At 34.9% G+C, this 27,020-nt stretch overlaps 1 protein-coding gene across 1 annotated transcript in view; it reads left to right on the forward strand.

Annotated features, from left to right (window-relative positions):
* The window catches only part of LOC117175630 (neuroligin-4, Y-linked), a 422,620-nt gene extending 397,858 nt beyond the window's left edge, over nt 1-24,762 (forward strand). The window contains exons 9-11 of the mRNA XM_033365339.1: nt 22,870-22,988; nt 23,471-23,601; nt 23,830-24,762. Of these exons, the coding sequence (XP_033221230.1) occupies nt 22,870-22,988; nt 23,471-23,601; nt 23,830-24,402 (823 nt within the window). The 3' untranslated portion in view covers nt 24,403-24,762. The remainder of the gene's footprint in view (nt 1-22,869; nt 22,989-23,470; nt 23,602-23,829) is intronic.
* The last annotated feature ends 2,258 nt before the right edge of the window (nt 24,763-27,020 follow it).

Consider the following 27,020-nt stretch of genomic DNA (forward strand, 5'->3'; position numbering starts at 1 on the left):
AGGGTTGACGGAACCAAAATGTCTGCAAAAAATAAAAAATAAAGAAAAATAGAGTAGGGTTTTACGGTTTAGAATTTGAGAAGGAGTGAGAGCATGCAGATATTGGATGGAGGAAAAAGAGAATCTATGCAGAGGATATGGACACAAAATGGAGACACGGGCACATGTATTAGAGAGATGTACGTGAGAGGAAGATGGACAGTTGAGTGTGAATAAGTGTGTAAGATGGATTTTGGATGGTAATGGACAGGGAGTGATGTGGATAAGGAAATTGGAAGAAATGAGGGAAAGCAATGAATTGCGGCAGAGCCAAACGGGTAATATCTAATATTGTTGGTGTTTATATTAAGTACTGCGAAATTGTAGAATATGAGTAGTAGATAAGTTAGACTACGGATGGAATTATAAATATATGTACAGGGAGCGGATTCCCTCAAACCCGTAAGAGGGAGAAATGAAATACTTATAAAGATACAAGTTATATTGCAAAAAATTTGGATAAAAACAGTATACTGATGAAGAAATTTCTTCTTGATAATATTATTGTTAATATTATTTAAAAATGCATTTCCAAGCCATTTTTCATAAGAAAAATTCATTTGTTTCAATGCAAGTCCTTTCAGTTATGAACTTCATGAAAATTGCAGCGACATTTATAAATAGTTTATCAATTTTACGATTTTTTAAACAAGTTTTAAACACAAATGCATAGATAAGGTAATTGTCGAAAGAACAATTCTTTTTTTTATGACAACTTTTTTTAATCAGGAATTTCATGATAATTTTAGAAAAATTTGAATTTATTGATCTATTTTAAGATTTTTAAACAATTTCAATAAAGAAATGCATTATTGGAGTATCTGTCAGAGGGGTGTTTTTTAATTTTAGACTTTTTTTCAGGGACTTAATGATAATTTCATTAACTTTTATACTTGGTTTTTGAAATCTAGGATGTTCTAAACAAATTTAATGAACATATGCATTATTTGGGTAATTGTCGACGAAAATGTTTTCTTCTTCAATATTAGTCCTTTCAGTTTAGACTTGTCATTACTTTCATTATTTTAATCAGGCTTGAGCTTCATGATAATTCATTTGCTTATTAAATTTGTTTTTTCTAAAAATATAGAATTTATCGAATAATTATGCATTTTTTTGAAATTGTGATAGCCCGTCTTTACGCGGCGGCGTTCTACGAACGGACATTTTGAAAATTTAAATTTATAATGTTTCGTTAAATATAATGAAACTGATTATTATACTAAAATTGTAAATTAATGTGGAAAAGGATAGAATAGTGCAACATGTAATAATATCGATTGAGAATTAAAATTAGTACGATATAAATCCTGCATACGTGCAGGTCCTAATACACTCTCATTCTAATACACTCTCTCACTTAGATCTGTACAAATCTGCTTGCATACGAATTCATGTTCGGCTGATCCATTTCTTATTATAATATAAATGTCTGTCTCGATTAAGAAACATTATTGTTTGTATTTGACTCACAGGAGACAAATTTGAATACATGAAGTAGGCTCGTCAAGTGATGCTCCTTATCCTTGTCAACGGACGTTTTATGTAGATTGCCGTGACGCATTTGTATTTCCTTCCGATTTTATCTTGTATGGACCGTAAAAAATATGGAAAAATTTGTGTACTTTTTTTCTGCATTAGATAAATATGGGACTTTTAGCAATACAAGAACTCCCGCTTTCAAAGGTATTTTGGAGTTTTTATATTTTGTTGTTTATTCCTTATTTCAGTTTGTTTTGACATTTTAATCCCCGCATTTTCTATTTGTACTTCTCTAGGAACCTTTGTTTCTTATGTAAATTGAATTGCTTTTCGAGTTTCATTCTGATTAGATCGACCGAAATGAAGCTCATACGGAGCATAACATGTACTTTAAGTAACCGCTACGTTTAACCAGTTTTATATTTTTTCAACGAAATTCGCCCAATTTGTGTGTCGAGTAGAATAGTATGCCCTAAAGATTCGACCTATATCTCTCATCGTACATTCCACGGGATTCGATTGAGGATGTCTGATGCTAGAGAAACATACTTCTAGTCCATTTTCTTTTAAAACTTCTCCCCATTTAACTGAAGTAAACTGCGTCCCGTGATCAGATACAATTCATTTAGGTTTATCGATTTTTTTGAAATAGTGACTCGTTAACTTCGTTAAATAGGTTCTGACGTTTGTCCGTTTTATAGGATATAAAGTTGTTAATTTTGAGGAATCATCTTTAATAACAAAAATATATTTAGTACCTGATCTACTTATTTGAAGTGGGCCATACAAACCTATTTCTATTAACTCATTAAGGTTATTCAGGCAAAATAGATTGAAACTTACGTTCCATAGTCACGTTAAGATATTTCGTACGTTGGCACAGATCACCTGTTTTTAGACGGTGTTTCACGTCTTTTTTTAAACATCGCCAGTAAAATTGTTGTTCTATTGTTTTTGTTGTTTTTTGTACCCCGGAATGCCCTATTTTTTCGTGCATGTGATCAATTATTACCTTTTTTTCATTGTCATCAAGAGAAGATATTAGATTTGCGTAAAATTTGACCCACTCCGTTTTTGTCAAATGTCCACGTTTTGATATCCATTGAATCCGTAAAACAGGTTTTTACAAATGTGTCTCTCTTTCTTTCTGTGTGCCTGTGTGTGTGTGGCTGTGTGGCTGCACCTGTAGATTTTTAGTTTGCTAGCACGATAACTTACGAAGCAATTGACAGATTGGATTGGCCTTTGGTATACTCTGTTAAGTGTCCTAAAATAAAGGTCAAGTTCATTATCCAGCAATTTTAAGTGAAAATTCAAAAAGTAAGCATATTTTGAAAACTTTGGAGACCCTTTTTCCAAATTTAAAAATTTTCTGTACGTATATTCATAGTATTCAAACAGACCAACAATTTATCCTAGTTATAACATTTACAAAATTCCAAAAAACACACGAAAATCAACATTTTAAACCAAATAACGCACGATATGGAAAAAACTGAGGAGAAGAAAAATGATGTCCGTGAAGTTGGCACTCCAATTTTATATAATTTAATTTTTTTATTAGAATCGTTTGGTGCTCGTTTTGTGGTCGTTTGGTGGTCGTTTGGTGGTGATTTTTTACGTTTGGTGGTCAAAATTGCCAAAACTACATCATTTTCAAAATAGAGTGTCAACTTCACGCTGCATTCCACTTTTTGGTCTTTTTCAAAAATTCTTTTTGCTATCGTTTGGTGGTCGTTTGGTGGTGGATTTTTCTGTTTGGTAGTAAAAATTATAAAAACCAGAGCATTCTCAAAATCAGGTTATAAAATCCACTTTTTGATATTTTTCAAAAATTCCTTTTTCAATCGTTTGGTGGTCGTGTGGTGGTGATTTCTTTTCTTTTGATGGTCAAAATTACAAAAACTACATCATTTTCAAAATGGAGTGCCAACTTCACGCTGCACTCCACTTTTTGATATTCTTCAAAAATTCGTTTTGTTATCATTTGGTGGTCGTTTGGTGGTAAAAATTGTTAAAATTAGAGCATTCTCAAAATCAGGGTATAAAATTCACTTTTTGATATTTTTAAAAATTCCTTTTAGAATCGTTTGCTGGTCATTTCGTGGTCGTTTGGTAATGTTTTTTTCTGTTTGGTGGTAAGAATTATCAAAAATAGAGCATTCGCAAATTCAGGGTGAAAACTTCACTTTTTGCTATTTTTCAAAAATTCCTTTTTGAATCGTTTGGTGGTCGTTTGGTGGTCGTTTGGTGGTTGTTTGATGATGATTTTATATATTTGGTGGTCAAAATTAGAAAATGTACATCAATACCAAAATGGAGTGCTAACTTCACGCTGCACTCCATTTTTTTTTAATTTGCAAAATTCTTTTTACTATCGGTTTATTGTCTTTTGGTGGTCGTTTGATAGTGGTTAGCCCTAGGAGAAAATATTAAAGTAGTTGTGAACAATAAAATTTGTACATCATTTCGTAATATCTGAATAAGCAATCTTAGGCCGAGGTACAGAAATAAATATAATATATATTTGATATGATAGTGCTGAGCATAATGTAGGAATTTTTAAATATTAGACAACATCGAGTGCGAAACACGAGATACGTGATCATAATTTGATCATTAGAACCACAGGAGTTTTACTAAAGAAAATTCGCAATCACTAAATCACAGTTTTCGATGCTTTCACCTTTAATTTTAAAAGTGCTGTGCACAAATACGAGGGTGAATCAAATATTAACCGGAATTCTTTTTTAATATTTATTTATTTATAAAACAATACAAAAATACTATTGATTATTTTTCTACATAGTCTCCTTCACGCTCTAAACATTTTTTCCAGCGGTTTGGAGGCATGTTAATTCCTTGCTCGTAGAAACTTTGAGGTCGAGTCATCAACCAATTGCGCACGAATTCCTCAACATCTTGATCGTTGTCAAATCGCAATCCTCCAAGTGCATCTTTCATGGGCGCAAACAAATGATAGTCACAGGGTGACAAATCTGGGCTGTATGGAGGATGCTCAAGGGTTTCCCAATGCATATCCTCCAGTTTTTGTTTCGTTTCACCCGCCGTATGTGGCCTGGCATTGTCATGAAGAAGGATGACGTTTCTGATGGGGTTACCGCGTCTTTTGCTTCTGTAAGCGGCTTTTGCTGCCTCCAACAGCTGACAGTAGTAGGTAGCGTTAACCATACGTCGATCATGTAGGAAATCAATGAGCAACACTCCTCTGTAGTCGAAAAAGACGGTCGCGAGGACCTTACCGGCTGAGAATACCCCTTACCGGGGAAATACAAGGATCAAGCGAGGAAGGAGTTGGCACTTCACTTTGAAAATGATATAGTTTTGGTGGCTTTTACCACCAAACGACCACCAAACGACTAGCAAACTATAGCAAACAGAATTTTTGAAAAATACCAAAAAGTGGATTGCAGAGTGAAGTTGGCACTCCATTTTGAAAATGATGTGGTTTTGGTAATTTTAACCACCAATCCTAAAAAACCACCACCAAACGACCACCAAACGATTCTAATAAAAAAATTAAATTATAAAAAATTGGAGTGCCAACTTCACGGACATAGAAAAATGTGTCTTTTTTAATGCGCTACAAGATCATTCTAAAAAAAAGAGGTGTTTTTGGTTCGGACTCAAAGGAGTGCCGCACATTGGGAAGAAAACTGACTTGTTTGGTTCAGCATGGCGTACAGCCCACAAATCAAATTGCAAAAAAGCTAATAATATCTCTAAGAGAGTTGTCTAGCTTAATTTTTGAATTAGGTTCAAAAGTTTTTTTTATAAATAAATAAATATGACGAAAAAATAGCCTTTTTTCTATTTGACGTTCCCGGTGCTCGTCAATAACAGGAAAATGGTTGAATTCGCTTAAATTTCATAAAATAGAATTAGTTGAAGATGTTGAAATATTACACAATATACAAAAAAATTGGTTATCAACAAATTATTTGTTAAAACATTTTTTTGAACGATTTTCCATAAATACACATTTTTTCAAGTTATGTTGCAAGAAATTGGAATGGAACAATATTATATGCCAAAATTTCTTTTCTGATTGTAATTGTTCATATTATAAACAACTTTTATGTACAAAGGCAGTAATCAGACATTTTTCGACAGAAATATTCGTTTTTTTCTAGGTTATTTTTTTTCAGTTTGGAAATTGATGATAATTTTAGCAAAATTAATTATTTTTTGACTATTCTTATAATTTTTTAAACAAATTTAATAAAAAAATGCATTATTCGGGCGTATGTCGACAGAAAAATTTGGTTTTACAATGTTAGTCTTTTCAGTTGGGAACTTCATGAGACAATTTCAGCAAACTTCATAATTTTTTGATGAATTTAAAGAAGTTTTTAAAACAAATTTAATAAACAAATGCATTACTGGGCATATGTCGACGGAAAAATTCTTTTTTGTTCGATATCAGACTTATAATTGGGATCTTCATAATAAATTCAGCAACCTTCATGATGAGTTGACAAATTTTATTATTTTTAAAAACAAATTTAATAAACAAATTCATTATTCGGGCATCTGCGGACGGACAAATTCTTTTTTTTCAGTCTTTTTAATTGAAAAGTTCATGATGATTTCAAAAAATTTATAATTGGTTGATCAATTATATATATTTTTTAAAACAAATTTAATAGAAAATGCATTATTCCAGCATCTGTCCATGGGAAATTTATTTTTTTCGATATCCTAATTAAAAAGGTTGATATAAAAAAAAAGAATTTTTCTGTCGACAAATAGCTGATTAATGCATTTGTTCATCAAATTTATTCAAAGAGATAATAAAATTTATTAACTTATTATGAATGTTGCTGAAATTCCTATCATGTTCCCATATGAAAAGACTGGCATTCAAATAACCAGATTTTTCTTCCGACAAATTCCCGAATAATGCATTTGTTTATTACATTTGTTTAAAAGATCATAAGATTAACAAAGAAATTATGAATTTGGTGGCAAATATCAAAGTTCCCAATTTATAAAAATGTACATCGAAAAAAAAACGAATTTTTCTGTCGAAAAATGCCTGATTACTGCATTTATTCATAAAATTTGTTTATATGATTATGGAAAATCATAGAAAACACTTTTTCAACAAATAATTTGTTTATAAAAAATGTTGTTGTTTAATTTATGATATTAGAACATCTTTAACTAATATTATTTTATGAAACTTAGGCGATTTTAACACTTTTCCTTTTATTGACAAGCACTGTGAACGGCAAATAGATAAAATGGCCATTTTTTCATCTTATTTGTTTATTTATAAAAAATTGAAAACCTAATTGAAAAATCAGACTCAACAACTGTCTTAAAAATCTTGACAGCTTTTTTCAATTTTTTGTTTTGTTTAAATCGCTAAATATTTATGGGCTGTACGTTATTTTGAACCAAAAATGTCATTTTTTCCCCACTGTGGGCCGGGAATGTGAAAATAGGATCATATGAACTGCCATCTAACACAACGCTGCTGAGGGTTGGTTGAACTTCTCAGCATAAAACACTAACTAGCTATGACTCTTAGTTGAAACTAAGCCCCCCCCCCCCCCCCCCCCCCCCCCCCCCCCCCCGCCATCAAACCCTCATTAATGGAAGTTGCGTGGGTCCCTGAGGTAGGGATTTAATTTAAAAATTAAAAAAAGCTAAGGGTAATGTGTGGACCATATGTACTACGTTTAAATCTTGACTATAAATTTGGAAATGAGCAAATTCAGTTTTTGAAAAACCGGCAGAAGTTGCAGTAAAATTTGAATAACAAATTTTTTTAAGGATCGCGCATTTTTTTAAATGAAACAATGAAAGTACGTCTGTTTTAATATCAATGCATGTTATGAATTATAATAATATACATTTATGCAAATGATATACAAGCTGAGATACAAATTCGAGTGCGAAGCACAAGATACGTGATAAGAATGTATTAATTAAAGCCAAAGGAACTTTAACAAAATGGAAGTCACTATCACCAAATTACAGTTGTCGATGTTTTGACCTTTACCCAGCAATAATTTTATTATTTATGTGACTTGTTCAGTTGTTTTGTTTGAATACAATTTTGGAACAACAACAAAAAATATTAAATTAATCTTCTATTCTTATATTACTATATCAAGCATCACTTGATTTTTGACTACATATGGTTTCCGGCTAAACTCACCGTATGGCGTTATATTTAAAATAGGTAGAACAGAAATTTTATCTTTATTTAATTTTTCTAATTTTTCTTCTAAAATACACTCAACTTGAGCTCCGGTATTGATTACTGCTTCGCTATCCTCATTAGCTACTATTAATTTGAACAGAGGGCATTTGTATTTATTGAGTTTATATTTCTTAAGCTTATCTTTACTTATTTTTGCGCCTGTTTCATAAGTTGGGTCCTCTAATATACTTCCTCACTACCGACACGCAATTGGACCTTTATTTCTGTCGGCTAGTCGCTTAAATTTTCTTTTTATAGCATGGACTTAATTTCCTTGCACGATTTATCTGTTAAATTTTCATAATCATCAATATTTTCTATAATCGCTGATACTTTCCTTTTCTGATCGTTCGAATTATTTCATTTACTTTCATACTGTTTATTACGGTTGTTATCGCTCTGTCGCCTATCACTGTTATCTTCTCTCTTGCTACGGTCCCTACTTTCCTTACGCTAATCTTCTCTACCTTTATCTCCGCCTCTGTTCGAATTGACTAAGATAATCTTCTCTCTTTTGCTTCTCATAATATTCTGGTTTTTCGCACCTATCTTTTCTATATAGGAAATACCGCTTATCATCAGTAATTCGATCTCCTTGGTCTCTTTCTCGATACATTAGTTTTGTATATACGTCTCTTTTATAGAAATAATCGCGCCTATTATCATTATTTGGATAATCTTCATCTACTTCTCTATATTTTGGTTTTCGCCAAAATCTTTCTTTTTTATCCTGATCATAATTTTCGTTACTTCTATGCTGTCTATAAAAATTATTTTCATCCTGATAATTTGAACAAAATTTGCTGTCCCCATATTCTCGATTTCTATTACCGCGTCTTTCGTCATGTTTTTCAGTACCATCGATCCAAGCAATTGTTTTCACAACTTTAGAGGTGTCTCCAAAGTCAATCACTGCCAATAAATCTTATACGCGTCTTGATAACTGTCTAACAATTGAATAATTTCGTATGTATTCTGACAACGGCGGATCTAAATAATTTTCGTGTCTAACCTGATCATGGAAATAATTAACGAATGAACCGTCTTTCCTAGTAAAATGACGATTTCTCCACGCGTTTCCTCTTTCAGCTTTTGATTACTCAGAATGAAATTCTGCTATAAATTCCGTTTGAAAATCTTGATAGCCTTTTAAATTATTCATATTCGCAAGATACCACGCACGAGCTCCTCCCTTCAAAGCGGTTTTAATAATAATTGCTTCACAATCTCCTGGAATGTTTTTTATATAAGAGTATTGCTCTAAATCCTCTAAAAACTCGATCGGATTATATTGATAGTCGTCAACAAATTTAGGAATTTCAATTTTTAACTCTCGGACTAGAAGCAGATCTTTGGGTTGTTTAATTATTTTTTAACTGATTAAAAGTGCTTGTCATTGTAATAGTTGTGTAAACAATTCAAAAGTACCCCCAAGTTGCAGATCATTTGGTCCCTAGCTCTCTCATCTTCGTAATTTTTCTCTTGCCTATCATCACCATTATTACTCACATTCATTCTGTGTCTTTGATCTAAATTTTCATTTTGTCTTTGAACCTTTCGACCATTATTTTCATTAAACCCGTTGGGCGCTATTTGTGATAGCCTGTCTTTACACGGCGATGTCCTAGGAACAGGCATTTTGAACATTTAAATTTGTACTGTTTCGTTAAATATAATAAATGTAATGATATTGATCTATAATTCAAATTAGTACGATATAAATCCTGCATACATGCAGATGCTAATACATTCCCATTCAACACTCAGCTATAACTTTATCGTGACGCTTTCATTTAAAGTTACAATGTTCTTTGGTTTAAAATCAATAGCGGACTGTTTTCACACAAAGTTACTCTCAAATCAAACTTAGATCTATACAAGTCGGCATGCATACCAATTCACGTTCGACTGATCTATTTCTTATTATAATATAAATGTCTATCTCGATCAAGAAACATTACTGTTTGTATTTAACTCACAGGAGACAAATTTGGATACATGAAGTGACGCTCCTTATTCTTCTCAACTGAAGTGTTATGTAGATTGTCGTGACTCCAATTGATTTTCTATATAATTGCGTTTCCCTTGCTGAGATCTCGTAGGCCTTCCCACAAAGCCAAATGAACTGTTTAGTTGAAAATTTACTTTTTTACTGGAACTTAAATATTTCAGTTAATATACACTGATTTGATTAAAAAATGAACTATTTTGTTGAAAATTGTTTTTTTGCAGTTTGAAATCCAACTATTTGGTTGAAAATTCATCTTTTTGTTTGACAATTGAACTAGTTGGATAAAAATTAATCTATTGTATTTGAAATTCATTCGTTACGTAACAGTTAATTTTTTAAAGTACAGATTTCATTAATTCAGCTGATAATTGATGTTTTGTAAAAAAAAAAAAAATTTCTTGGAAAATGCACCTTTTTGTAAAAACGATGAGAATATTTCGTTGCAAATTGTTTGCTTCGTAGAAAAATCATATCTAAGGTTAAAAGCTTAACTATTTTGTTAAAAGTTATTGTTTTTTGGTTATAAAGAAGCTGTTTTACCAATAAGTGGGTTTCTTAAACTGACATGCTGAGAGCAAAAGCGAACTAATATTCTCCTTTAAACCACGCTGCTGCGAAGACCAGCCTTGTGTAAAGCCTAAAATGTACAAAAACGAACCCCAGGTCGCCCAACTTCACGAATAACGATCCAGCTGCTCCTTAAATTTATTCCGGTTATAAAATCTCAAACTACCTTAAAATCGTAAGATTTATTGCGAAGAGGAAAATATTATATACTTTCTGGACATATATGTAAGAGACAAGATTTCAAGGCCTAAAATATTTTAAATTTTGTGCTGCATATCTTAGACATATTTTTAGAGAAAAATTATTGGTTTACTAATAAAAAAACAACTTTAAAAAAATAGTTAAATTTTTAACCTTAGAAATCATTTTAAAAATACATTACCAAAGAAGATGAATTTTTGAACTAAAAGGATAACACAGGCCCACAAAAAAGTGAGTTTTGCGAGAGATCAGAGTATGGTATGCGATAGGAAAAAGATTTTGTATTTAATTTCGGATCTGATCAATGAAAAATTTATTCGTCAATTAAATACGCAATCGGTGTTAAGAACAAAAATTCCTTTTTTTCTTGGCAATGACAAAATGCTTATATATATGTCTGAACAGTCTCACGTCACAGGAGGACACCAAGTCGCATTTACATGAATGGGCCAAATGCCCTTATTGGCTAGAAGTGAGGATGAGCAGAAACGTGAAAATTAAGAATGATTTTTAAATTTTTATCTGCTATATCATCAGAGATCGTACCTTACCGACAGTAGATAAACCCTCCAAACCATGAATGCAGAAAATCTACACATATCAATCAAGTTAAGAATCTTCAATAACAGAAAATGTTTAACGTCTTAATAAGACTAGAAGGAAAATAATATTTTCAAATTAAAATTATTTCTTGAAAAAAAGACCCTACTCCATCTTCACTCCATTGGGAATCGAACCACAAAACTTCTGATTTCCGGTCAGGTGCTTTTCCAATGAAGCTATTAGAGGGATCAGAATAAGAACTCTTAATTCAAGAAAATAACGCCAATTTTTAGCTAGGTGTTAATAATACAAGTAATTATTTTTTAATTTTTCTCAGCTATATCATCAGAGATTGCACCTTACGGACAGTAGATTAACCCTCCAAACCATGAATGCAGAAAATCTACACATATCGATCAAGTTAAAAATCTACAATAACAGAAAATGCTTAACGTATTAATAAGACTAGATGGAAAATAATATTTTCAAATTAAAATTATTTCTTGAAAAAAAGATCCTACTCCATCTTCACTCCATTGGGAATCGAACCACAAAACTTCTGATTTCCGGTCAGGTGCTTTTCCAATTAAGCTATTAGAGGGATCAGAATAAGAACTCTTAATTCAAGAAAATAACGCCACTTTTTAGCTAAGTGTTAATAATACAATTAATTATTTTTAAATTTTTATCTGCTATATCATCAGAGATTGTACCTTACCGACAGTAGATCATCAACCCTCGAAACCATGAATGCAGAAAATCTACACATATCGATCAAGTTAAGAATCTTCAATAACAGAAAATGCTTAACGTCTTAATCAGACGTTTTAAGTTTTTTTAATGTTTTTTTTAAAGAAGTTTTGTGGTTGAATTCCCAATGGAGTGAAGATGGAGTAGGATCTTTTTTTCAAGAAATAATTTTAATTCGAAAATATTATTTTCCATCTAGTCTTATTAATACGTTAAGCATTTTCTGTTATTGTAGATTCTTAACTTGATCGATATGTGTAGATTTTCTGCATTCATGGTTTGGAGGGTTGATGATCTACTGTCGGTAAGGTACAATCTCTGATGATATAGCAGATAAAAATTAAAAAATAATTACTTGTATTATTAACACTTAGCTAAAAATTGGCGTTATTTTCTTGAATTAAGAGTTCTTATTCTGATCCCTCTAATAGCTTAATTGGAAAAGCACCTGACCGGAAATCAGAAGTTTTGTGGTTCGATTCCCAATGGAGTGAAGATGGAGTAGGATCTTTTTTTCAAGAAATAATTTTAGTTTGAAATTAAGGATGAAATGTAATAAAAAATGAGATTAAAATTATAATGAGAATGATAATTAAAAATGAGATGCGCATTGAATTGATAATGAATTAGTCGCGTCGTTTGAAACCTACTAACTAAAAATATAATTTCCATTAGCAGGCAATGATAAATATTTAAGGAATTGAATTTTTGGCTATAAATCTGCGTGACTCATTTGATAGATTATAATTTCCTTAATAGTAATTATCAGTGAGAAATGTCAATAGTGTAATATTTTCGATTGATAATATCTCTACTGATTAATGAGGATTAAGTCACTCGACATCATGTAGGGCGATATCCATGGACGTGGTCATCGTGATTTATATGATAATATAGTTAACAGTATTTGACCATAACTTTATCGGCATGTTTGGTGAATCTTGTAAAATCGTCGACTTCAAGGATCACATTATGATTTTCCGTGAAGCCCACTATGGTATAAGTTCCAACAGGCCGTTTATCGAATTTAACTTTACGAACATCTTTGAAACAATTACTTTATCGCCAGTAGCGGCATTCAGAGGGCGCGCCTTTTTATCGTATCGTAATTTTAAGCGTTCTTCAGCCTGTATCATACTTTTTAGTAGCAATATTTTGGATCTCATTTAGTTGAATGGCTAGATCCTGAGGATAAGAACCGTATGTCTCTAATTTATCCGGAGATGGAAATGAACTCGGAATTTGTGCTAATCGCCCATAAACTACTTTAAATGTTGTGAAGTTTGTGGATTCGTAAACGGATGTATCTTATGTAAACATCGCGTATGGCAATAAGCAATCCCAATCATCAAACCCTCAGTATAGTGTTTTATGTAGTCGGTGAGTACAATGTGACTGCGCTCACGTGCACCGTTGGTCTGGGGCCGATACGCGGAAATGGTTAATTGATTAAGCCCCAATATCTTTCCCAGATTCCCATAAGTTTGCCTTTAAAGCTTCCTCCTTGGTCCGTGAGGATACAACGGAAAGCGCCGTATTGAGTGAATAGATTTTTTTCGACGGCACGAGCTATTGTTATAGGTATCATATTTAATATGGGAACTGCAGTGCATAATTTTGAAAAGTTATCCTGCATGATAAGTATGCACCGATTAGCACTAGGGGTAGTTGACCAATTACCCACTATGTCTAGGAAATCTTTATCAAACACTCCTAATTGAGTGTCCGTTAATGCAATAGGTTCGCGAGTACGCGCCCGTACTAGTTTGTTCTCAACACAGCTTTTACAGTTTCCAATATATTCATGTACGTCGTTTCTTAAATTTGGTCAACACATCTTTCACTTATCCTTCAGTGTGCTGTTGTTAAAGCTTTGTGTCCTCCAAGTATACTATCATGATATTTAGATATAATTTGAAGACGACTCTCCACTGGAGGAACCTCTACTTCTCCATAGCATATTGTTATCACAATACGACCACCCCGGAATATGTCCGACAATAACTCGACCATTCCATTTCGTGGCAATGCGCCAAAAGGTCGCCCGAAAAAGCAATCTGACACGTTCCGCACTGATCACGTTTTAGTGTTTTCTTGAAATATAATAATCCTCGTTTGACTTTCTGCCAATTAATATCATCAAAGTTCCGAAATGTAATGTGCATAATAGAACATTTTAATTGGTTAGTTTGTTTATTCTCGCGGGCAACAGATAAGGGTGGGTAAGACTCCTGCGTCAGCCGGAGGGAAATTAGATTCCTTGGGAAGCCATTTTCTCCATTGGCCGCTAAGGTGGCCTTCTGCCTTTTATCTGGCACTGGGGTTGACCGTGCGGAAGGTGTTAATATTGCCGTTGGCGTTTGAAATAAAGATTGTCTCGAGGGTTGTTGACTGAGCATTAGTGAATCCATAACCTCTAGAGTTTTCTTAAACCGTACAGTACTCTTTCGCCGTCCCCCTTGCACAGGTGGTTTGGTTTGTTCTGTTTCTGATTCCATATTACCTTTCTGATGTAAATGTTGTTGGAATGACTCTAGAAATTAATTCACTCAATCAGGTAAAGGGTCATCTATTCCCGCACAAGGATACATGCTCCTCAGATACAGTGTGTCTGTGTGTGTGTTTGTCATCCCCGCTTAGGAGATGGAAACGGCCGGCGCGATGTTTTCTTCGTCATGACTGTCAATTCGGAATTTAGTGCAGGTTTCTTAGAGGGATCCTTGTGAAAATAACCTCTTCTGGACAAGCCAAAGTAGTTGATTTACCTTTAATAATTCTATCTCTTGCGAGTTGATCTGCTGTCCCGTTTCCTTTAACTCCCTGATGCCCAGAAACATGATTCCAGATTACTTCCATATGAGCTAATACTCTTCGTAGTTCTTTGAGTTCTGTCTTATTAACTATTGGCTTCCCATTGGCGGTCTTCTACCCATTGGTTTTTCAAGTAGGTATGCATTTAGCACAGCTATCAATGAGGAACTTGGAATTTGTAGAAATGGCAATTTACTTACTCCATTTTCAGCAGCTGTTTTGGCTGCACCTTTTGTAGCTTGTATTCTGGCAGAGTTATTGGCTTGTCGGCCTTCTGCAGATTTTAAAATATCCTAGTGATGATCATGACTGAACCAAACCACTATGCCTCCTTCGAGTTCTCCGTTCTGATTATGAATACATCCCCCGTCTATAGGTACCTCGGTTGGTCGACTGCCTTAGACAGGGAACAATGGATTCGGTAAATAATGTGGTGAGCTTTTTACTGTAGTATCCCTTGAAGGGATTAGAAGAGTTGGTTTCAGATCGGGAAGTATGCTATAGTCTTTTTTATCGACGAGTGTACTGAAATTTTTGCTATCTTCAGATAAAGCATTCTTAAATGACGAATTTCCCTAAGCGTAAGTAGGTCTTTTAGGCCGGTATTCCTTAGGTAACCGTTGTTTTGTCTAGTTGCTATCGGGCTTCGGTCTGAATCTGACTTCTTGTAATGGACAGGGGTATGGTAGGTTTTGTCAATTGTATAAATTCCCCGCATTCTTTTTCCTTGTCTAATGCCCTCTGCGTCCTGAGTTATAGACTGTTCTTGCGATGCCAGTGAGGTGGTTAAAGGTTTAGGGTCAGTTTTTCTTGCTGAAAATTTACCTTTGGCTATAGACAAAGTGGATCTTGTTCCTTAACCTGAACTTTTTGTTGGTTGTGATAGCTGTGAGGCTTCAGATCAAGTTTAGTGGTCTATCTTGTTTTCACCCGCTTGACTCAGCTGGATTTTATTTGAGTGGTAGTGCACGGTATATCATTAAACAGAAGATAATTCTAAACATGGTTTATTGTCTGTAGGGAATTTGACAGTAGATTATTCGGACACATCAGTGTCATTTTGAATCTCGTTAGACTCATGTTCTACTAAACCTATATGGTTTCTGGAAATGGCTTCTACGCCGCGATTTAGCTTAACTTTCTTATATTCTAACTTAACCTGAAAGCCTTTATGTCGGCACATTTAACGAATGAATCGGGGCCCAGGATTATTTGGATAGATAATCCAGTGAACCGGCTCATGGTCACAGGCCAGAATAAATTCCCTGCCATAAAGATATGGTCGAAAATTATTAACAGCATAGACTACGGCAAGGAATTTTTTCATTTGGCCCATAAAGCTGTTCTATTCTAGTCACTCTTTTTGAGTAGTCGGCGATGGGCATATCGATTTTGTCCATTTCTGGTGTGAGGACCTCTGCTGTTGCATGGTTCAATGCATTGGTGTATAATTTAAAGTTTTAGAAAAGTCTGGATATCTTAAAATATGTTATGACATAATGCATTACGTACTTTATAAAAAAGTTCTTATTGTTTTAATCCCCAAACGAATGTTGATTCTTTCTTTAACAGATATGCTCAAGGTTTTGTTAATGTCGAGCAATTTTCTATAAATCTTCCTTAGTAGCCCGACAATCCCAAAAACTGAAGTACATTGCGTGCAGTTTTGGTTTGCTGAAACTCCTTGATTGCTGCAATTTTAGCCAGATTTAGTTTTACTCCATCGTGTCCGATGATTTGTCCCAAATAGGCTACTTCAGGATATTGAAAATCACATTATTCTGGTTGCAGTTTCGGATCAGTTCCCAACATTTCTCCGAAGACATTATCTATTAGTCGTTAGAATGTAGCTGGGGCGCTTTTTGTACCCATTGGCATTCGTTTATACTTAAAGTGCCCCTTCAAGTGGAAAAGGCTGTTTTTCCTCTAGCCAGAGGATGAGTTTCTACTTGATGATAACCGCATGTAAGATCAAACACTGAGAAATACTGGGTTCTACCCAGCCTGTCTAGTATGTCTGTAATGTTGGATAATGGATATGCACAACCTACTACTTTGCGTTTAATGCCCTATTGTCGATTACCACGCGATACTTTCTTTCTCCTGACGATAATGTTTCTTTGAGATAAGGACATCGTCAGTCCTCGGAATTCTATGTTGCATTTTGTAAGTTACGTTAAGCATTTCTCCGTTAAGATGGAACGTGGCATAGAAATCCCTAGCCCAATTAAAAACTAAGTTCTTTTTAGGCTCGTCTAAATGAGCAGGTCCTGATTCTTTGGAGTTTGATCCTGGAAATTCGCAACATTCAAAGGGGACAGTTTCCGGTCGTTGAATGTCGATATCCATTTCGGTGGTGTTGTAGGCATATGTGTAACATATAATATCATTAATAATGAATTTTATGCTTTCAAGATGATTCATTTTCAAAAAAAGAGATACTTCGGGTTCCAATCGTATAAAAAACTGCGAATTTTGCCGACGTTTCGTAAACATTGCAGTTTAATTCTTCAGGACTGGCCTGGACCTACAGTATCAAGTTGTGTTGTTCTTATGTATATTCTATACGATGCCTTTGATTAGCCAGAGCGCCCTACCGTGGGAATTGGTCGAACCTGATCCAATCAGGCCAAACAGTTTTGATCAATACCCACGGTGGGGCGCTCTGGACAATCAGAGGCATCTTAGAGAGTATACATAAGAACAACATAAGCTGATACCTCAGGTTCAAGTCAGCCCTAAAGAAGTGAACTGCAATGTTCCTGAAACGGCGAAAAAATTTGTAGTTTTAACACGATTGGAACCCAAAATATCTCTTTTTATCTTATACCATCATTGTTCTTCACTATCCCTTCCCCTATGTATATTACTTCAGCTGTTTTTACACCAGGAAGATATCCTTCAGATAGATGAAAACTCCTGTTAGAAAAAACAAGAATCCAACGACCGAATTTGGACTAAAACAAGCAAACTGGATCAACCAATAATACTGCCCTACCGTCACGAAACTCGGACGCAGTTAATTAGACAAGGGGGAGTCCTCCTTTTGGAGTCCTGTTTTGAGCACATACTCCGATGTTCGATGTTTGCGATGTCGAAGTTTCCTGATCTTCATCTTGCGATTTGTTTTGCGAATTGTCATGTGGCATATCACTTATCGTGATCGGACCTATCGAATAAATGTTACGGGAATTCATAAGAAGGTCAAATCACCGCCCCGGAACATGGGTTGACGTATGGCTTTAATTTTCAACTAAAGTTTCAAACAAAATCGAAAATGCTTTATAAATACAACACCATTTGATAAATATCAAGCCCTTGGTCAATTCCAAAATAGCATTCTCCGTTTGTATTACAAAATAAAAGGAGAATTAACCCGAAAGCAAAAACAAGGCTTCAGGTCCTTACGCTTATTGATGGTATATAATAGCATATTTAGCCTTAACATTTGCATTTCACTCAGATCTCGATTTCTCTTACTGTCTCTATATGTAATTACTAGTCGGATCATTAACCAAGTAGTTTCGTTTTTAAATAAATATAATCAAAATATTGCATAGGCTTCACACGTATGTGAGTACAAGAATTGCTTTCACATTCTTTTGTATTAATCATTGATTCTTCGTTCAAAAGAAAACAAAAATTCCGAAAACAATATAATCCTAATGAAAAGAAACAGGATGTAATTCAGGTGACTGATTGAATGATGGTCCGATGTGTACCGTTCAACACGGTTCTGTATAATGACTGAATTTCTGCGGAGTCTTCGATGTCATTAAAAATGCTCACTACCTTATAAGAAAGGGGAGGGTGAACAAAAATTGAAAAAGGAAGGGGGTTAATCGTTTGAGTGGCCATTCTACTAACTCCAGACTAAGGATCTCCTTAAAGATTTCGTTCTCGATTTCCAAGGTTAGAAGGGTTTGGTGTGCTCGGCGATTTTCTTCTTTCGAAAAAAATGGAGCAAATAGTTTGCATTCAATTTTGTGTGAAAAATGGAATACAATGCTCTAAAACTCTTGAAATATTGACAGTTGCATACGGTGAATCTACTCTGAGTAAGAAAAATGTGTATAAGTGGTACAAGCCGTTCCAAGAAGGCCGAGAGGATGTCGAAGACGAACCTCGCCCTGGACGTCCCAGCACGTCAACATCAGATGAAAACGTTCAAGCAATGGAAGAAATGGTGTTGAAAAATCGCCGAATTACCATCAGAGAAGTTGCTGAAGATGTTGGCATATCGGTTGGCTCATGCCATGGTATCTTTTCGGACGTTTTGGGCATGAGACGTGTGTCAGCGAAATTTGTTCCAAAACTGCTTAATTTTGATCAAAAGCTCCATCGCATGACCATCGCTCAGAACATGTTGAATGAAGTCAATAATGATCCTGATTTTCTCAAAAGGGTTATAACTGGGGATGAATCAAGTTATGCGCCGTTCGCGAGAGGCGATACGCAAAAAACGTCCGGAACTTTGGAAAAACAATTCGTGGTTTTTGCATCGCTGGAAGAACTCAAGGCTATACCACAAAATAATTATCAGAAGTGCTTCAATGATTGGAGAAAGCGTTGGCACAAGTGTATTATATCTGAGGGGGATCACTTTGAAGGGGACAACATAAATATTGAGGAATAAATGAATATTTTTTGAGAAAACCATAAAGTCACCTTATTTTGTGAACACGCCTCGTACATAGTTGCAATGCAGATGGTAGGTACGTCGTGCGTCTTTCATTTAAGAAGGATAGTTGAGAAGCCTTTGGAGAATCATTTCAGATTGCAAAATCTATTATGTTAAGAAATCAACGTGGGGTAAACAACGATCCAGAATGAAAGCTCAAATACAATAAATTCCTAAAAGAATATGAACGATTAGAAAGTATGCGAGAAATAAAAAATTCTTTTAAAATCAAAGATTCTAATTTACAACCGGTGTATTTACCGCATCATCACGTATTCCGGTGAACCAGTAGTACTACTCTCGTCCGCGTAGTTTTCAATGCATCATCACCTACATTCTCTGGAAAATCAGTTAATGATCAATTAGAGGTAGGCCCCAAACTTCAAATAGACATTACCTCTATTATTCTTCGATGGCTTTCGTATTCATTCGTATTGGTAGCGGATATCTGTAAAATGTTCCGACAGATATTAGGTGATCCTCGGGATATATACTACTAACGTATCTCGCACATACATGACCCATCTCAAAATATTTTTCATTTTCAAATTCTTACCGTGAATTATGGTACCACTTCAGCTCCTAATTTAGCCAAACGCGTTTTAAAACAATTACCTCAGAATAGAGGTTCTGAATATCCTTTAGCAAAAGAAATTCTGGAACGTGATTTTCATATTGATGAAGCACCGTGTAGAGCAGATGACTTCAATTCGGTCGTTCTTAAGGTCGTCGATTTGGATTAAGTTCTCGCTAGTGGAGGTTTTTGCCTTCAAAAATGGGCTTCTAAGGAATTCACAATACTAAACAACTCAGACATTCTCTCAGATTATAATACGATCAGTTTTTCAGAAGAAAAAACTGAAAGCAGAGCAGGTCTAGGCTTGCACTGGAATGCCAAAAAGGATATTTTTCAGTTTAAAATCTCAACAACAAATCCTCTGGTAGACACTGAAAGAATAGTTCTTTGAATTATCTTGAGGTTGTAGGATCCTTTGGAATAGGTGACCCCTGTAGTTCTGGTGGCCAAGATCTTAATGAAAGAACTCTGGTAACGTAAACTAGAGTGGGATACAAAATTACCAGACGATCTCCTAGATCAACGGAGGAACTATTACTTGATTCTTCCATTGTCCTTGTCAAATTGCAGACCGCACAGAGCAACACAATGTAATTCTTAAGGACAAGAAGATATAACTGTTCACTAAACATGGTGACAAATTAAAAACAACGCTTTTGTTACTAGAAGAACCATTGTCAATCTCGACGAAAGGATTACTAGTCCATTCGCAAGAATGTCATCAAGTTATAACCGATGGGCACAGTTTTCGAGCTAGGAAAGACGGGCCGAACACAGAGGTAGCCGTTTAGTTAATGTAGACTCATTCTCTTAATTTTACGAAAAGGGCAGAAGACAGAAAAAAAACATTTTGCTGAAATCCGTGATTAATGGTATTTAAAAACTTGCAATTAATTCGGACTCCCGTTACCTTATTGACGACCACACAAAATAGAGACAATATTGGAACGGCAACACGTATCTCTCGTGCTACGTGTGAATGGCTGGATTTGATCTGATTTCTCAAGTCATACATTTTTTCTTTGCCTATTAACGCGCTGGGTTTGTGCTGTGACACCTACTAGGATAAGTTATTGCTCCTGATTTTGTGAGTTTTTGTCAGAATTCTAACTGGTCTTTTGTATTCCTTAAGAACTTGCAGTGTTCAACAGATATCTTTATAAATTTCGCATTGCTCTCAGGTAGTATGCATGATTTAACCGGCTGTATGTGGGCGCGCGCGTATACCTGTGTGTGGCAGCTCGTATGGATCTCTCTTATCTCCAGGTAAATTCTGGTACACTTTACCCACTTATGAATTACCCTGCAGGATATTACCCTAACCTACAACGTAGGATATATAGAAACAAACTTAGATTCAATTTTACTCAAGATATTTTCATTACGTTTTACCAGTGCGGGATTCGATAGATCTAATTTTTCATCTACTTTAAACGAAGATATATTGATTAGTGAGTATGAAGCTAAAAGGCATTTTTCTTTCATGAATTGAAACTCTTCTATCTTGAAAATTATTGATCTCAGAGAGATAGCGTCTGTTATAAAAATTGTACGTTTTCACTCATATTTTCGATTCTATCAGAACTTTTTTCAAATAAAACAACATTACTAATCACAGAAATGAGAATATTTTTTGTCCATTATTGGACCTATTAGCTGTTTTTCTTTTTTCAAAAACTATTTATCTCATCGAATAAGTGACAGGAGAACTTTTGTTTCTTTTCGTGCAGAAAAATTTAAAAAAATTATTTGCGTTGCAAGGATACTGTATGAGACAAATGATTTGAAAGCAGGTGATCAGTCTGAACAAGAATCATGAACGGTAATCAAAGAAGACAGTGAGCAAAACCTTCAGATTTGACCGAACTTGATGTGCTTTTTTCGGTCTTGGAGACTCAGGTTGCTTCCACTGAGGCGATTGGGCTTTAGTTTCGACGTCATAACCATATACCCACGATTGATCTCCAGTTATAACCCTTTTGAGAAAATCAGGATCATTATTGACTTCATTCAACATCTCCTGAGCGATGGTCATGCGATGGATCTTTTGATCAAAATTAAACAGTTTTGGAACAAATTTCGCTGACACACGTCACATGCCCAAAACATCCGAAAAGATAGCATGGCATGAGCCAGCCGATATGCCAACATCTTCAGCAACTTCTCTGATGGTAATTCGGCGATTTTTGAACACCATTTCTTCCACTGCTTGAACGTTTTCATCTATTGTTGATGTGCTGGGACGTCCAGGGCGAGGTTCGTCTTCGACATCCTCTCGGCCTTCTTGGAACAGCTTGTACCACTTTTACAAATTTTTCTTACTCAGACTTGACTCACCGTATGCAACTGTCAACATTTTAAGTGTTTTAGAGCACTGGATTCCATTTTTCACACAAAATTTAATGCAAACTCTTCGCTCCATTTTTTTCGAAAGAAGAAAATCGCCGATCACACAAAACCCTTCTAACCTTTTACGCCTCTGCCAGAAAAACAACACGAGCTATATAGTCAAAACTGTGAACATATGATCGTCACGAGTGTACCATCACAAGAAAATAAAAAATTTAAAACTTTAATGTACGTAGCCCGCGAAAATTGAAAAGTCACCTTACTTTTTGAACACACCTCGTATTTCTGGCGTCCAGGTCTTTATTTAAGGTTACGAACGATTGATATTTTGACACTTTCGAGAGCACAGATCCCAAAAACACGAATATAGTTCGTTTCTCGAAGTCTTTAATAACTATGTCAGGCCTGGAGCGTGATATTGATGTTAAAAGAGTTCAAATAATCTGAAGAGGAAGCAGATTGTAGACGTAAAAAATACAAAAATTGTACCTTCTCTGACTTGTTAAATATTTGCACAAATAACAAATTTTTCTTAAATAATTTACCTAAATGCATTAGCGTTATATCTGCTCATTACTATTACTACATGATTTTCTCACAAAAATAATCATTTTTGTTTCCAGAAATCCTAATGAGGGGATAATAGATTTCGGCCCACTTAATTCCAGACCTGACCGTGCAAAATTGAAAAATATTGATTGGACAGCTTATGAAGTTGTCCATAAGAAATATCTAAGCATAGGTAAGAATTTTCAAGAAATTTTAGGTTATTCTAACTCTACTCGCGATATTATTAATTGCTTTAAGTGAACTAACTGCACCATGTGTTGGTTATATTTACTTTCCAATTGAAAACAATTATTATACTGATTCAGCAGAATCTAGTCTATTATGAGTACCTTCGAAGACGTTGTTAAAAGATATAAGAAAGTGTTAGTTTAAAAAAGTTTAAACAAAAATAAGGTATTTCAGGAGAACTCGCATTTTAATGCATTGCTTCTTTTTACCTTTTTTCACAATTTTGATTTTTCACCTTCCATTTTTTTAAATAAAAAGTTGAAAATTAATGTTCTCAGATTATTCATGAACTGTTTTGTATTTACCGTTGTGGAGCACGATATATTTTCAGATTATTTTCTATTCTCGTGTGTACGCGAAATATTAATGAATTTAAATTTGGCGAAAGAAACGAAATAGTTATGTTTATATGTATTGTTGTTACAGACATAAAATCAAAATTAAAAAACCATTACCGAGCACATCGTTTATCCTTTTGGCTAAATTTGGTACCCGATCTTCACAAACCTGGTTCAGATGACGTACCTAAGTCGCATCATTTACTAGACATGGATAAGGTAAGATTTTCTTTTACTGCATTGGTTTCTACGATCTTTTAATTAACAAAAATTTGTAATTATTAAATAGAAGTTGGGTTTTGAGTGTGCAACCTGACCCGACAAGTCGATATAAAACCAAAGTCCAACTAACCATGGTTAGAAAAATTCAGCATTCAGAAATCACTTTTACACTATATTTAGTTAATTTCACTTGTCATATTTATGTATGGAAAACTATATTTTCAGATATCACCTAAACTTGTTCAGAAAATGCCGATAAACTTAACGCTGACCAGTTTGGAACTTACGCCAGAGAAAAATCAGAATGCATCCACTGCCATACCAAGCGAGTCAGCTTCCGGCGAAACTGCTGCTCAACCTGAAGACGGATTTGCTGCATATTCTACTGCATTAAGTGTTACAATAGCCATTGGCTGCAGTTTGCTAATTTTAAATGTTCTTATTTTCGCCGGTGTTTACTACCAGCGGGACAAACATATTTATCATACTGACTCGAACAAATTCCAAAATAATGGACAAATGCCAAATAATATATGCGGAGAGATCGAAAAAAAAATACAGGACAGGAATTTCGGGAAACATGTGGCTCCACATGAACTCGCAAGTTTACAAAACAATTCCTGTAACGTTCCAGTACCGCCTCCTCCACCAAAGAATATAAGACCAAACAAATCTATTCAGAACTTAATTATTAGTCCAATTCATCTACAACAAGAGGGCGTGATATTATCTACCAAAACTACAAGGAGAAAGGATGCTCATACTTATCAAAAAGTTTTGGAAGAATTAAGAGTTTAATTTATAAGAATTTTCACATTCATAGTAGTATAATAAATATTGAGTATCTGCGTTATAACATATTTTGTGACGTGATTTGATACGAGTGTAGATTAGTTTTTTTAACCTCATATACAGATGTGTCGTTTTTATTATAACTTATAAAGCACAAGGATGAAGATGTGATTTAGATAATAATTAAACGATTGTACAATACACAGTAAATTATATGAATGTTAATTAGGGTGGTCCAAAAGAGACATTTTCGAATTTTTTTAATTAGACTGACAAATATCGTAGACTACAAGAAAATAGAAAGTGCCTATTTCTTTCGAAAAAAGTTAATTAATAGGACTACCCATTTCACTTTTTGCTCTTATGGATTTTAACATGTAAAATGACAGAATAATAAAAATTTGAAATATTCATATTGATAATAAGAGAAAACTTGCAATTTAAATTAAATTAATTAAAATCTACAATTTTTCTTGAATAATTAATAATTGAATAATTACTTATGTTACAACCCAACCTTTATTAAGTAATTCAAATATAAAACACCCTGAAAAGATAAAACGAAACAGAGTGTCCTTTAATAATCTTAAAAAAGAATTAAGTGGTGGGTAGTTGGATCTCGGAGGAAATTCCAAACTGTCACCTTAGAGAGGCTGGAGTGTTTTATTCTATAAATCCGGGTTCCAACTCTGGATTTAGATTTTCCTTCGTTTTGAGATTCGAGGGAGAATCTTTCACCTTGGTTCTCGTTTTATTATTTATATTTTTCAGAGGGGCCTGAACTGGGCCTTCGCGTTTACGCCCAGTTCGAAACTGCCCCATTGTGAAGCGCACCAGGCTGTTGCTTCCGGGCAACTAAACTTCCTAGCCGGTAATACGAGGATCAATCTATGAACCGATAATTATATTATATTTTTTTTTTCTTCTCCAAAAGATAGAAATCGAGAGAGGTCATATGGGATTGCCCGAATCGATTTTTGCCTGAAGGATCAAAAAGATTTACTAAATGCCCTATACACTTGTCGGACCCGGGTTTTTCTAGTTTAACGTCATTTAGCGTTATGCTTGCAGGCGTTAAATAAGAATATTTGAAAGCAGTTGTATTTACGCGCCCTACTTGCTTTTAGTATTTTTAGTTGCGAATTGACTCCTATTTACTCCAAAAATAACTTTGCTTAATTGACCGCAAATATCCGACCGGACGGGAAAGTAAAAATCTGATCTATCCCGGACCCCACATCCGAAGGAAGAAACTTGTTAAACCGCCTAGATTACTTGCCTTTAATTTGCCTCGTCGATGTCTTGAGGGAGGTGTGAGTGGGATATTTTGTTTAGTCGGGAAATTTTGATTCGAGGCAGCAAATGGTGTGATAATTTTTTATTCACTTACAGATATTAATTCTTAATCGTTTATCATTTTAAACCATAATTATTATAAATTATACTGTAGGTCTTGCCTTTCAACCTAAGTTGGGAGGTATTTATTACGTATGATCTTTAGGTGGATTCGGCGGCCCTTTATTATATTAAGAATTTTTTGAATGGTGGGATTCGGTTGATTCCTTCCCTTTTTTATTGAGAGTTTCAGTTTTTCCATGGCTAGGGATGGTAGCGGCGAGGGTGGCGAAGTTAGAACGGGAGGAAGCAGGTAAACGACGGGGCCAAGATAATGAAGTACGCGACACATCTTCGAAGGATGACAGCATACAGGCGCGCTGTCTAATGCATGGATACGCGCGACCATTCAATTCGTATATATATATATATATATATACAACCGCAGGATTTCGCCGGGAGCGGATACTAATCTGGAACATTGCACCCGCTCCCAGCGCAATCGCGGTAAAATTTCAGCCACAACCACGTCTCACGACCGTAAGATAGTTGGTTACATTCTGTAAAGGAATCAATACGACGATCCAGCAAAAGCCTTGTGCACCCTAAGAAGACGGAGTGACCCAAGGACTACCGCCTTCTGCATTTTTCCGCAAGTGTTTTAGCATATTCTTGACACGCAGGGATGCTTTTTAGGCCATTAGCAAGTGAAAGCTTGGCACCTCCAAGAGCGCCAATGATAAGGACGATTAGTTTAACAGAATATTCTGGGTACAATCGTTGCAACTCCTTTATATGGTCTCGCTACCTCTCTTTCTTTTCATTCTCCTTGGTTATGATGTTTTTGTCAGCTGGTGCCGAAAATTAGATAACGAACATGGATCGCTTCTCGAAGTCAAGAAGAACCATGCCAGATCTCGAGTGAGCAACAGAAACAATTCTCGAGAATATAAAGTTCTAGTATATGCGGCACTTCCCATTCTCGACAATAGACTCGATTTCCCTAGGAGCATTTAGAGGAGCGATATTAAGGTTAATGCCGTAAGAGTGACAGAGATGGTAATAAACCACTCTTAGTGCCGCATCGTGCCTTTGAATGTAGGTCGTTCGCGCGTGAGTTGGACAACTACATAGTATATGAGCTAAATGCTCGGGGTGTGCATAACACGCCCCGAAGCTATCATCAGGAATGTCTTGGCTCAAAATGTGGCGACGGTATGTTAAGGTGGAAATGACAACGTCTTGGCATGCAAAAATACAATCCTCCGTACCAGACTTCAATCCGGGCG

Source organism: Belonocnema kinseyi, chromosome 6, assembly GCF_010883055.1.
Source record: "Belonocnema kinseyi isolate 2016_QV_RU_SX_M_011 chromosome 6, B_treatae_v1, whole genome shotgun sequence".
NCBI lineage: Eukaryota > Metazoa > Arthropoda > Insecta > Hymenoptera > Cynipidae > Belonocnema > Belonocnema kinseyi.